The following is a 15,155-nucleotide window of genomic DNA, read 5'->3' as shown; positions in this document are numbered from 1 at the left end:
GAGTATCAGTCAAAGGCCTGTTTTTCTCCATATCCTCATTTTGCCATAAATATACTCAATTTGAGACCTCTTTTTGTAAATAAAAGCTAGGCTCCCGTTTCTATCCCACAGTAAATGCCTCCACATTGACACATATCTCCTGGACATCAGAAACTTAAGCACACATTAAAAATGACATGCCTCAAGGAAAATATCCACCCCTGACAACCACTTTGCAAAATACTTCATGTTATTTACATAGTGTATGTAGTGAAAATCCCTATTGGCATAGTAAGAAATTAATCAGGATACAAATATTTAAGAGAAGAGCTCTTAGAAAAAGAAAAATGAAGGAGTTTAAAACTATAAATGAATAGAATTCCCTCTACCAGACAGGCTATTTTACCCTCATTTCCTCCGTGGGGATAGTTTATCTAATGACACAGCATGACTGTGATATCCACAATTACATTTCATGAATCTTTGGCTCCTCTGTTAAAAAGCACAGGCTACATCTTCATTATAGCAGCACTGTCATTAAAATAAATCGTGTCATCATATTTCGAATAGCTTAAAGTGCTTTTGCCAATTTGCTACAGTCATTTATATGAAGAGAATAAATGATATATCTTATCAGGCCAAGGATCAGAGATATCATACTTGTCAGTTATTTGATATGAAATTATAATTCAAATGCATTTCAAAAAGCACTTCTTAAATATTTTAAAGGAATGAATTTTCCAAGGCTTCTGCTCAGCGAAGAATTGCTAAGTAAACTGCCTGCCTTGACAGGCTTCACAATTACACTCGATACCATCTGAGTTCCAGTTGTGTTTTTATTTAAGTCCAACCTACTCATATTTATATATATCATACTAAGTGCTCAGTTATGTGAAAATTCAATGCATTCACCAAATGTCAGCTATTTTCTATATCAGAAGTATAAGACTTTGAGATTTTCCTATTTCTTGAAAAGAAAATGAGAATAATGTTATAAATAAAAAACAAAAACCAGGCCACAGCTAAATTTGTGAACTAGGAAGAGCTGGCTTTCCCCAGTCTTCAGTCTGCAGTGTTATTTCTGTGCCTGCAGTTACATTATCTCATTGGTCTCACTGAGAACTAAAGGAAGCATTTCATGGCAGTTGAGAATTATTAAAACTAAATGTGCTGTGTGTATGCAGAGGTTATAGGGTTGTTATACACCCTTCTTCAGAATCCATTGCGAGACAATTAGTCTTACAATCCAGGAAGACATTATCTTCCGGTAGAGAACCTGCCCTTATTCCTCATGACCATTTTTTCTTTGGTCGAATTCCTTCTTAATCGCTCTGTGTACACGGCTTTCTTCCTTCTAGATCTATTCATCCTTGACCTTACTTGTCAGTGCTTTCATTCACATTCTTCTCTGTGAATGTGTAATGTGTATGAACTTTTCATAAATTATCTTTGATTTTTGCAACAACTCCCCAAAATTCTTAATATAAATCTATTTTATATATGAGAAAACCAATTCTCAAAAAGACAAGTAGCTCAGAGCCACAATTTTAATACAGCAGCTCCAACACATCTTCTTCTTATATACTATGTTCTCTGCCTCCCCAGATGAGAGACACTGAGCACATAGAAACACTTTGCAAATAATAAGGTTTTATAAGAGGTTTTATTTTTTAATAAGTTCATCTGGGTCTGAACAAGCCTGGCCTGGGAAGGCATATAAGACCATGCCCCACCACCTTACAGAACAAGATAGATGGTAATGACAGCACTGTTGAGTCAGAGTAATTGCCTCTCTGTATCCTATTGTACCTGTAACGAAATCCACATCTAAGAAGTTTGCTACATACAAATTCGGAAGATGCCCATAAATTTCAAATAATCTACATAATTAAGGGAGATAATATATAAAAGAGAGATCACAGAAGAGAGTATGACTTAAGGCACATACTAAATGTCATAGGTATAGAAACACTTAATGATCCCTCTCACAATCTGATTTCGAGCTACTGGAGGTAAATAATTCCAGTATCATCTGACTTTAATAATAGACAAAAATATATTTATCCTACTTTTCTATATTCTTCAAATTAGGTGAACTGTATTCTTTTGATCTTATTTTTAACCTCTATAATAATGGAACAAGAATTAAATAGAATTAGGATACTTAAAGTAGTTGATGAATTTTTGCATTACTTTAGAATTTGTTTTTAATAAGTAAAAAGATAAATACAAGATATGTTAAGAATTTCATAAGGCTGGCTGGCTGGTTAGCTCAGCTGATTACAGCATGATCCTGACAATACCAAGGCCAAGGGTTTAGGTCCCTGTACTGACCAGCAACCAAAAAAAAAAGAATTTCATATGGTTAATCTACCTACTTAAAGTGTCATACACTAAACTGGAAGGTCTGTACGCTGCTGTTCTAATAAATTCCCCTTAAGATCAGTCCCGTCTTGACTCCTGGACAGTGTTGGCTACCAGAGCAGTCCAGGGCAATTATTAAGCAAGTGGAGTTTCAGTTTGTCTCTCTTTCCTGACTGTCAAATGCCTTAATATTCAGGATAGTAAAGCTTCACACCAACTCTACCAAAAAAAAAAAAAAGAGAGAGAGAAAGAAAGGAAAAAGCAAGAAATGCAGGATTAGTGATTTTTACTAGCCCTTCTCATGAGAGTAGCAGATACAGTATTTGTTCTATTATAAACATTCATTTATTTTTTCTACAGCAGGCATTCAATACCTTATTTCATGAAGCCTATTTATAAAAGATGTTTGGCAAAAATGTTTCCTTGCTCAAATAATTTTGGGAAATGCTGCATATTATTATCTCCTTTGGAGATTCACAAAGGCCATAAGAATATTAAAGGTTGTGGGAAGTTCTTTAATAAAAAGACGTGTTCATCTGTATTTTTCCCTTACTTAAGTTGTGAAGTTTTCCCTTACACAATCTCTAAAATGTATTTGTCAAAACTAGTATTCTAAGAAATGTATTTAGAAATGTGTTGGCATATAGCATTATCTCTCTGAAATAAATATTGTGTTACAAATGATTTTTCATTATTTTCCTTTTCAGCGGACTGTGGAGGACCTTTTGAACTATGGGAGCCAAATACAACATTCAGTTCTACGAACTTTCCAGACAGCTACCCTAATCAGGCTTTCTGTGAGTCATTTCTTTTCTATGCCATCAGAAACAAATGTACATATCAAAGTTAGTTCCCCCCTTGACACAGCAAAATAGGTTTTAAATTTGCTAAACATGGGCACACCTGCCACGTCTACCTATGAGATTAATTAATATAACAACAAGAATAACAATAATAATTGCTAACATTTTTAGCATTTATTTCATGTCAGGCACTGTATGAATGCTTAATATATATTATTTCAGTCAATTCTTACAATAATTCTTTGGAGCAGGTACTATTATTACAATTCCCAATTTAAAAGTTGAATAACAGCACTAAATGAGAGAGCCAGTCTTACTCCAGACACTGCTCTCAAAATCACTCTCCTTGTTTATGCATGTAGTGTCTACAGAGTGTTTAGCAAGTTTGCAATTCCATGAAACAAAGTCAATGGAAAGTATAAAAAGTCAAGAGCCAATTGTAACATCCACACCTTTTGCAAATATAGACTAGAGTCAATAGAGCAGACAGCTAGAGTAATGTGAGTCATTCCTAATATTAAAATGAAATTATAAGAAGGATCACTAAAAGCTCTAGTGCAGAAAGAATAGCTTGCTAACACTGCTCAAAGACTATTTCTAAGTCAATGTTTCTAACTAAAGAAACTCATGGGAACTGCATAGAGACTGTGTTAAAGATGGAGATTCCCCTGCCCATTCTACAAAGATTCCACTTCAGTAGGTCTGGGTTGGGAAACAGACATGTTCTTCACATGGCCATGGTGGGATTAGGCCACTAATTTAAATGGAGAATTCTTCCAGTGAAAGAAATATCCCGGTGGCAGTGAAAAATGTGTTCTCAGAAAATGCCAACTTTTCTTCCTTCAGATCATCAAGATAAGTAAGCGTCACTTTCATAGATGAATAGGGTCACTATTATAGGGAGATATCTGATCTAGAAAAATAAACAACCATTAATCTAATTTACCTTGTACTGGTAAACAGAGATTATCATCTCTTCCTCACAATGAAACCATCTTTTAAACATATTTAACAAAGTAATCATCTAAGAAATCCAAAAAGATTAAAACAAAAGTTTGGAGAAATGTGTTAAATTTATTGATTTATTCAGCAAATATTTATTGAGCACTTTATTTGTTAGCACTGAAGTAAATAAAGAAGAAACAAACATAGCACAATGTAGATGGGGATTTAGATAAGTTGTCAGGCATTACGAAATGTCCAAAATACTATTATATTAAGAATAAGCCCAGGATGCTGTTGAGGAACATGGAAAGGTCTTCAACATATGAAAATAGGAGACAATGACTTTTTCTTGAATCTCCAAGAAAAAACAAATAATGGTAACAAGTGAAATTGGAAATTTGAAGGAATTTTGCACCATGTTATGGAGTTTGAATTTTATTCTTGTATCATTGTGGAGACTTTGAATAGTTTACAAAAAAATAGTGATAAAATCAAGTCTGCATTTTTAGATGAATCCATCTGGCTGTAATATCAGAGCAACATGGCATGGGAAGAGAGACAACAGCACCACCATTTAGGAGATAACAACAGTGGCCTGAAAGTGGCAATGGATTTTGAGAAGTAAATGAGATTCAAGGGGCATAGAAGGTAGTACTGACAGGCCTTAGTGATTGATCAGATGTGGTAGGAGAAAGAAGATCAAGGAAGATGCAGAGGTTTCTGGTATAGACAGCTGTGAGTGGATGATTAGCAGTTCGATTCACAGAGATAAAAAGAATAAGAAAGAAATGAGTCTGAGGAAGATAATCCTGTGTTCCTTTTAGAACATGTTGGGTTTGAGATATGCATATCCATAGACAGTACATAATTGGATAAATTTGTCTTATTTCTCAAAATAAAAGGGCAGAAAATAAAGACTTAGAAGTCATTACCATACAGATGAAATTATATTTTTTAAGAGATAACAAAACACTCATACAGAATGAGGAAATGTCCTAGAACAGAATCTGAAGGCTAAATTATTAAAGGAATCAATAAAAGCAAAGAGTGTTCATTGATCCTGGTAATTTTGTTTTGTTTTTGTTTTTGTTTTCAAAATAAACTGTGAGTCTACATCATATATAAAGGCAAAAAAATAAGTATCCAAATAAATGTTAAAGTTTACTTGTCCTACAAATTACATGTTAATTACCTAATTTTCTTCTACATTTAATCATAAAAATGAAATGAATAAAACTGAAATATTATTATCTTTTGATATTCAAAAATTTTATATGTAGGAATAATAGGCTATTTGCAACCTTTGATTAAAGTTTTCTATTTTACATGAAATAAAACAAATTCAATCACAGTAAATTAGTTCAAATTTAATTAAAACTTCAGTATTAATATTCTTGACTAAACCAATATAGTTTCTCATTAAAAAGAACTTGAAATGTTCATTTTCAGGAAATGAAAAAAAAAAATCTTTGAAAGTGATTTGAAATTCTCAAGAGTGTAAAGCTTTTTAGAGAAATCAAAAGAATTAAGTGTCATTTTTTTATTACTTTTAAGGTGCTTGGAATTTAAATGCACAAGAGGGAAAGAACATACAACTTCATTTTCAAGAATTTGACTTAGAAAATATTTTTGATGTAGTCGAAATCAGAGACGGTGGAGAAGATGATTCCTTGCTCTTAGGTAAGTCTGCAATTTGAGTATTGTGAAGATTATGTAGCTCATGACCTTGGACTGATAAAGAGAACATCTCTCAATACATGTAATCAATCTTTTACAACTAGCAAAATGAAAATAACAGCAGTAGGGGAACAGGTTGAGTTTTATGTACAATTCTCAATAATGGAGTGTGTTTGCAGTGGTGACAAAATAATATTATTGAGTATTCTTGGCAAGCCAGGATTAATATTTTGAGTCATCAGTTCCATTGAGCTGGTATTTGACTACAACAAGCCTTACACCTTGGAGACCAAAAGCTAAAGACACCGACTATGCAGCTTTCTATCCATTACGTATATATCAGATGTCAAAAGACAACGATTAAATCAGGTTTTATTTCATTTCAAACTATCCAAACAGATTGTGTTTGTTATACAAAATTTATTAAGTGATTTTAATTTTACATTTCATTTTTACTTTGGTTATCTGTGTCTCTACTACTAGCTGCTTCTATATAGGTATCAGAGAGTTATTCAAAAATTGACCAAAGTTGGTTTTTCCCTATTATCTATTGATTATCTATTTTTAATAAACAAGGGGGGAGTGTTCTATTCTAGAGGAAATTTTTGTACCTAGATCATAAAATACATGTTGACATGCTAAAAAATAACTATAACTCTACCATGGTCAAGCGTTCAGATATCCATACTGGCCAGCCACCAAAAACAAACAAACAAACAGAAGGTGTTAGTCAAACATAATAGCTAATATCTTATTCAACTATTCTAATTTTTAAAAAAGAATTGTCTCGGTAAGTCACACATTAAATTATGCACATTCTTAAAGAATCAACTGGGATGCATGAAACAATACACTTTCGGACTAAAAATGTTTTATCTAACTGTGCTTTGGATTCATATTAATTAATCATTTGTTATAAAATCTGGCATGGTAGCTAAGCAGTCAGGATGCAATCACATGAACACTGCAACCAGTGAATGAAGACTCCACAAGGAACTTTCTATATAGCACATGAAGGGGCTGAGTGGTGGAAAGGATTCTCCACTCATGAGGTTCTTCAGCAAAATCCCACAAAGTTCTAGAGAGCAAGCTTCCTGGAGAGAATCTTGACAGCTACACACAAAACAAATACACAATGAAAGTCTTGATGGAGCTAGGAGTCCATCAAGAACTGAGGAACTTTAAATTTGTTTTTCATATACACTTTTATAAACACATTTCAGTAGTTTTCTCATTTTCAAGTAAAATTGTCCTTCTAAACAAAACTTCAGTGTTCTCATGATCTAAGAAAAATTAAAATTCATCATTTCACTTCTTAATATTTACATCAATCATTGAAAAGTAAAAAAAATTTCAGAAGGATTTGAGAATTATAGTTTTCAAATTTGCAGGCAAGACATTCTTTTGAAACAGAATCATTTTCTGGGCTTCCAATATATAAACAACTAAAAAGATGAACGTATTTTTTTTTTTTTTTTCTTTTTCGTCACCAGTAAGGGGATCGCAACCCTTGGCTTGGTGTCGGCACCGGCCATCCCTATGTAGGATCTGAACCCACAGCGGGAGCGCCACTGCGCTCCCAGCGCCGCACTCTCCCGAGTGAGCCACGGGGTCGGCCCCAAGATGAACGTATTTTTAATTAGCTAAAGTATTGTTTAGTAAATAGTGTTTCACAGTTTATGAAATCTTCAAAGCAATGGACTATAATCTCCATTGTTTCATAAAGTCTGTAAAAGCAGGCAAATGGCATGAGCTCTAAATAGCGGTGCTAAGCCACATAATATTATGAGTAATTCATCATTAAATTACAGAGCTGCAGAAACCTCAAATAATATTGAAAAACTCAACACAGAAATTGGCTTCATAGAATAAATGTCCAAAGGGTAAAAGAATTTATTTACATAAGGCTGCTTCATGAGCCATGAGCAAGCCATGCTACATGTAGCCTTACATCTAGAAAATGAAACTGAGAAAAGGGATATATTTCCTCCTGGATTCAAAGAATCATCTTGTTTTTCTTTGGAGCAGCTGTGTACACAGGGCCTGGTCCAGTACCGGATGTGTTCTCTACCTCCAATAGAATGACTGTGCTTCTCATCACTGATGAGACATTGGCAAAAGCGGGGTTTAAAGCAAACTTCACTACTGGCTATTACTTGGGGATTCCAGGTAAGTGTACACGATATAACACATTGCATCATAACTTTTAGAGCAAAACTGTAAAAGCCCACAGGATTTCAAGGCCTAAATCACAATTTCATTGTTTACATTCTAAGACTTCCTGACCATAATGAAGATTTTCTTCCTTCCTTTATATCTGTATAACCATTACCTGAGTTTGTTCAAAACAGGATGCTGCTTTACAAGTATCTGCTACTTGTACTTCTCTGGTGTGTAAAGAGTCTTGAATTTTGTGCACTGAAGAAGACCATGTTAAATGTGAAAAGTGGGGTAACTTTTTTACTGGGTCTTGTAAGGAAGGAGCACGGTCTGTCACGTTCTCTTTGCCAATTGCATTTTCAGAGAGCAGGAGGGAGACAGGCAAGTGAGCTGTTGGAATAACAACAGTATCCAATTAAAAAAACAGCGTAACTAACTTATTAGAGATGACCAGTGTAAAGCAACTGCAATGAAGGAATTTGATGCTGATATTTGCAGAACCTTATTACTATATTACCTTACCCTATATTATATTCATAACATTATCAACAGAAACAAAGTAGTGACTCACTTATCATGGATATCTACCTATATCTGTATCTATATACCTTTATATTCATATGATGGTACTTCAAAAAGTTCATAGAAAAATAGAATTGAAAAAAAATTCATCGTTCTATGAACTTTTTGAAGTAGCCTCATATATAAAGGATATGATTCAACTTGCTGCTCTACTCAGACTATGAATTTTCTTATACAACTTCCCCCAACTCAGTAGTTTTTTTTCTTGGTGCAATATGTCAAAAAGACAGAATACATGTGACTTCCTACGTTTCTTTTTCCCCTCTGTAGTAGGAGTCTGTGGTCTCTATGTCTTTCACTGGAATATCTAGAAAAGTAAATAAATGATTGATTTTCAACTGGCCTATTATCTAATTCCAAATCCAGCTGTGCAATTATGTGTTTATCTGTTCCTCCACTTACCACTAGCCTAGACTTTTGACCCCATCATAGAAAGTTGCCTGCTTTCAGCTTTACTGCATATAAAGAAGTTCATCTGTATCTCTGTATCGGATCTACCCACTGGCCCTAAAAATAAGTCACAAGTATTGCTATTATCCAAGCTACTTAGGTGGAAGCAAGTGGTAGCCCAGCCAACTAATGTGCCCTTCTGGATTTTTTGATTGGTTTTAGAAGCAGCTACTTTTACTTTATAAACAACAATAATGATGTGAAACAAAGTAATCATTTAGTGAAGTAAACAGACAAAAATATTAGGACCTATGAAAAACTATGTAGCATAAAAGAAAAAAATGAAGACGTTGAGATCTACAGTAAATTAGAATTTATCTTACAATAGAGTACATGAAAAAGGAAAAATTGTAGAAAATTACATTGTTAATTGAACTGAGGCTTCAGAGGCAAATTTGAAAATTTATAAGGTTTATTATGAGCCAAATTTGAGGCTCATCCTGGGAAACACAAACCAACAGAGCTGTGAAGTGCTCTGAGGCTTTCCAGCAGGTTACAGACTTATACAGCAAAACTAGAAAGGAGAACAAATGAGAGAGGGGGCTTTCCTTTGTCATAGTTGTCTCTTTTTCCTTGCCTATTACATATCATAAGAGCCAATGATTGGTTCTTAGTTACAACATTCGGTCATAAATCTATAAGGTAGTCATTAGATAAATTTTAAGCAACTTTTACGTAAGTTAGTAACTTTCCATGACACCGGAAAGTCTGGGTTGAGGTCTTTGTCATCAGCAACTCCAGGAACTTACCATAAGGGTTTCTGAGACCAGGAAGTCTCACTGAAATCATGAGGTCCCCCTTCAAGGCAACTGATATTTTTTAGAGAACTGCTTGTGTAGCTGAGTCAGCTGCAAGTCATCATTGTAACTTTGTTAGATGGAAAAATATATATATATATTGACATGAAGATACCAATAGATATGTTAACAAAGTTTCACTGAAAAGGAATTTAGAAATGAAGAGAGACTTTATTTTGGTGAACAGTTCGCAAATAAAAGTGCTCCACCAGAACAAACAGAGAGATTGTCTTTTCCAACCAAATTTTCCACCCAGGTTCCCAGCGGTCTATACACAAATGAGAGATTCAAGTTTGTTCAGTCCTGACTGGTTTGGCCTGTTATGCAAAAGAGGAATTCTGGCTTGTGAGTTCTGACCAGTTAACACTCAACAGGTTACAATCCATAGGTGATGAAGTAAGGCTTCCCAGCAGCAGTGCACTGGCCTGGCCACATAAACAGGGACAGGTGACTTGTGAAAGTCTCAAACAGTGTACATGTGTAACCTCTAGTCAGCAAATGGTTGCTCAGCTCCATTCAGAAGTTAGACCCAGTAAGCCACTCAGGATCCCTCTCAAGGAATTGACCATTTCAGGGTTCACAGATATTAACATAAATATGTATGTGTGTACATAAATTCATGTGTGTGTGTGTGTGTGTGTGTGTGTGTGTGTAATTAGAATCTAATTTAGGAGAAAAATTAAATCACTTTTTGGGAAAATATTCATTGAGATAATTTTGAGAATAACATTTTGAATTGAGTCAAAATTGATCCTGTCCCTTGATAAGTGTTACTGCTGAGTATAATATAATAAATATGTTTGTCTGTGAACATTCTATCTACTATTTCAGTTTCTTTCTCTTTATGATGTGCCTATGATTTTAATTTTACCCACTTAATTCAACATTTGATTTAGTTTGTTAATCATTTGGTTTTCTGATGATACTTTTAAAGTGTAGATAGACGAGGAAATTTTGGTAGTTAATGTTAAGTACTCTTAAGTTAACACAGACTTTGGATGTGTACTGTTTGATAAAAACTGATTGGTCCTTATTGATATAGAAAGTAATTTATATTATAGAGAATTTGGGATAACAAAAAAACCGCAAAATGCTGTTACCATTTTTATACTTAATAAGACTCTAATTTTTAATTAATATGTAATTTTTAGCTTCTGATAGAATAGTTCTTGCTCACCACCTGCTCTCATAAGTGACATTACAATACACTATATCCTCAAAAAATTTGGAAAAGAATGTCCATCTTTGGCCAGAGCAATTTGCTTTTGAAATTCTACCATAACCAGATGATGCTTTCTGATTTGATTAGAAGTCTTTGCTAATAATGTGAACCACATAGTTTTCTGGTCAATTGCATAACTGTTCAAAAACTCTGACACCAAAATACCCAATTTTCACAAAAATTGCTGCAGGAATGCATGAAGAAGAATGCAAAAGCAATAGATAAAGAGATGAAAATATGAGAATTTATAATGGGCATGTCAGAAATAACACCAAATGACAATATGGAAACAATAGACATTCTCAAAGAAAAGGAACAGATCAAACCTAACAGTGAAATGTATAATGGAAAAAAAATAATAATAATACACACACACACACACACACACACACACACTTTCTGGATCTGATTAAAATTACCTGGAAAATCATGAAGTCTTACTGTGTTTTGTAAAAAATTAACAAGCAGGAATCACTGTTATAGCATCTCCTGTTTAAAGTTTTAAATTTCAAGAGGAAAATGGTTTGGTAAATTCCTAAGCACAATAGATATAATTATTTTTCAAAGGTATTAAAAGTCAGATTACTTTATATTTCATTCACTTGATGATGAATATTTAAAACAATGGAGAGATATTTCCGAGTTTTTAAGGAGAAACTGCTGCGATTAAAAAAAGGTACAGGCATTATGATCATCTGTGTTTGACTGCAGTAGAATTATGTGCTTAGTTTTGCAAAGTATCATAAAATAGAGCAATCTTCTCTACTGGAAGGGAGGACCTCCCAACATTTTTCCCGATTTCTGCCATGGAAAAAACTTTCAAAAGAAGTATTATATTTTTTAAAGAAATGAAGATGAATAAAAATAGTAAAATCAACTGAATTAATTGAAATAAAAACTATGTTCGAACCAACAAGGGAGTGGGTTTATTCATAAATCCAAACAATTCAGACAAAAAAGTGAAAGAATCTTGAAATAAAATTTTAGAGAAATAGTAGGTCTTTAAACCCAGATTTTAAATTGCAAATGAGAAGAAAGAAAAGAATTGGAAAGAGAAGAATAGGTTGTAAAAAGGAAGACAGAAACAAATCTCTTCCATCAAAAGTATTACAGTTACTGGCTTTTACCAGATTCTTATAATGAAATAAATACAACATCAAGGATTTTGAAAAATGTTACAAGCAATTTCTGTTCAAGATAAAACCCAAAGGAGCATTATCTCTTGCTCTCAACATGAAAGAGATACCAGATTTACAGTGTAGGCTTTTTATATTGCTTGCTCTATAGCTAGATTTCAGTTACTAACTGTTAGTTATTTATGAAATAAATTATTTTGGGGCCGAGCCCGTGTCGCACTCGGGAGAGTGCAGCGCTGGGAGTGCAGCGACCTCCCGCGGCGGGTTCGAATCCTATATAGGAATGGCCGGTACACTCGCTGGCTGAGTGCCGGTCACGAAAAAGACAAAAAAAAAAAATTATTTTTAAGAGAAAATTCCCTAGTTGTTTTTCTGTGACCATCATTGCATGGTGAAGATGCTACCAAAGTGGTTTTACATTCCTCCTAGACATGGGACAGATGCTGCGGGGGAGTGGGAAAGGGGGTGAATGAGTTGTCATCAGCACAGTCTACTTCCATAAAGATTTCTTACACCAAAAGACTGAAAAGCAGTTACAGAAACAGGGAGTTGGCAGTAGAAGATACTCAAGCTGGTAATATATAGAGAGACTGGGCACAAACAACTGCTTATATTGGTGCTCTGCTTTGATGGTCATTTTAGTAAAAGGCATAAAGTGGCACCAAAAATTTTCAGTGTTTATGTGTATCACTTATCTTCTGTGATACTGCAGGGACACCTTCCAAGGCATTCAATTGGAATATAACACAATTGTATAACATATTTTGTATTTCCTTTCCTTTGTCCTATTCTTAATATTTCCATTTAGACTGAATTAGAGTAAATGTGTTACAGACTTATTAAGATCAGTCTCCTATAAATGTTCCCTCTTTGCTCTTTTCTGATACTCAGAGTCTTAATATGGAATTCAGTAGTGCTTAACAGGCAACTGTGGACATGGCAGCTGATTACATTTAGGAGTTTAGAGCCCTCCCCAGATTGTATGGTACGTGCCTTAGAGATCAATTCAGTTCCATTTAAAACCAAGCATATGTTGACTAAATGAGGCAGGGCTACTGGAGACTTCATAAAAAGGAGATGGGGAAATTGAATTCTTAGCAATATTTCTTTTTCCCTCTCTCACTATGGGCAGAAAACTATCAGAAATAAGATTTCATAGTCCAGAAAGAGTTAACTGTTGATTAAAGACTTCTTAATGAAGCCAAACTATTACATGTTGCAAAGAATCAATATCCAGTTTATGAATGTAAGGAAAATTTTGGAAGAATTTATTTACACCCTGCCTCAGATTGTATAATTTCTATTCAGTTCAGCAACAATACACCATTTTGCCTCACTCAGCATTTTTTGATCCAATTTATTCAGCTTACAGAAACAACTTATTTTTTGGATTCATAGGGTATAGCTCTAAAAGCTTTGGCTAGAGCATAAAAATGAGTTTTAATTTTTAGGTATTTATGCATGTTTTTACTCAAATTTTAATTCAGATATTTAAATTTGTTTTCATTCAACTAATATGTTATTTTCCAATTAAATACAGCCTGACTACACTAGTAAAAGAGTAAAATTATCAGTAAATTTATCTATGATTAAATTATTGGCATTGAGAACTCATTTGTACATACTTATTTTAACAAGCCAAGAAAACAAAGTAATGAGATAATTTAAAAATAGCTAGTGATGACTAACATTCTATAAGTATATTAAGAAATTTGATTTCAGATACATATTTAGTGCTGTCAACTTTTTAAATAAATATAATACATATTAAAATATAAATTTAAAATAGATATACAAATATAAACACGTATATATATATAGTTTTAAGCCTTCCATCTTCTGAAGGAAAATTAGTATTAGAAAGATAATATATAAAGTCAGTTAAAATACTAATGCTTGCCTGAAGAATATGTAATTTTTTTGACCATTTATCATATCACTAATCTGGTTTAAAAATATGTGTTTGTGGAACAAATTGATAATTACATTTACAAAAACCTCCCTAATAGTATTATATTTGAGATATGCAACCTACTTCTCTCGTGGGATAAGGAGCTGTAGAAACAACCAGCTCAGACACAACTTCCTTAAAATATTTATTAAGGTAACTTAGATTTTGGTGGAAAGAAGATAGTATTTTTCAAAGTTTAAAGTAAACTATACAAAGAGCTCCAATTATTGCTGTAATATACCCGGAGGAAATGATTAGGTGGGTTGTTTATCTGGTAATTTAGATGGGAAAGTAGCACTACTTAGCACATGGAATGTTAATGTTAAGTTAAAAATATAGAGAAAAAGGTGGTTTTTAAATGCTACTATTTTTGTTGTGTTAAGAGTATTATTAATTGAGCATTTATTTGCTGTATGGATATTGATACGTTAAATACATTTCTTTATTTTATTTTAATTTACTCCTATGATACCTAAGACATAAATAGTATTTATTCCCATTTGACAGTCAAGGATACTGAGTCTCAGAAAGATTAACTTATTTGCCCAAGGCCAAAAGAGAAAAAAAAAGAAAAGAACATTATTAAATGTCAGCTCAAACAAGGTCATATGATTCCAGAACCTATGTTTTAACCAGCATTCAAATAAGTAAATTTTATCATCATAATTTATAAAAATCAATTTCTTTTTTCAAGCCGCTAGAGTTACTATCAGCCAATTACCTTAAATTTTAAAATGTATTTGTTTAAATCATATTTTCAAAAATTTGCTTTATATTGTATCAACTCTATTAAGGTTCATACTTATTTTTGAATTATATCACTCAGTTAACATATATTAATTTATTTAAGGCTTAACAAATATCTACCGATTCCCTACTTTGTGCCAGGCATTTTGACAATTTCTGGGAATAGAAAGATGAGGAAACATGGCATTATGTATATTACAGCTAGTATATTGTTTATTCGTTTTGAAAAATGACTGGACTCAATGATAGTATAAACAAAAAAAGCTTTCTTTTCCTGTAACTACTTTATTTCAAAACTCCTTTTTTGCCTCTGAATATTTCAAGCAGATGTCTTTAATTTTC

At 33.3% G+C, this 15,155-nt stretch overlaps 1 protein-coding gene across 1 annotated transcript in view; it reads left to right on the top strand.

The window, feature by feature from the left end:
* TMPRSS15 (transmembrane serine protease 15) overlaps positions 1-15,155 on the top strand; it is a 130,824-nt gene that overhangs the window by 76,084 nt on the left and 39,585 nt on the right. Inside the window, exons 14-16 of the mRNA XM_063113305.1 lie at positions 3,051-3,140; positions 5,646-5,771; positions 7,797-7,937. Of these exons, the coding sequence (XP_062969375.1) occupies positions 3,051-3,140; positions 5,646-5,771; positions 7,797-7,937 (357 nt within the window). The remainder of the gene's footprint in view (positions 1-3,050; positions 3,141-5,645; positions 5,772-7,796; positions 7,938-15,155) is intronic.

Source organism: Cynocephalus volans, chromosome 1, assembly GCF_027409185.1.
Source record: "Cynocephalus volans isolate mCynVol1 chromosome 1, mCynVol1.pri, whole genome shotgun sequence".
NCBI classification, from domain to species: domain Eukaryota; kingdom Metazoa; phylum Chordata; class Mammalia; order Dermoptera; family Cynocephalidae; genus Cynocephalus; species Cynocephalus volans.
Note: the sequence above shows the minus strand (reverse complement) of the source record. Positions and strands in the feature narration are given on the sequence as shown.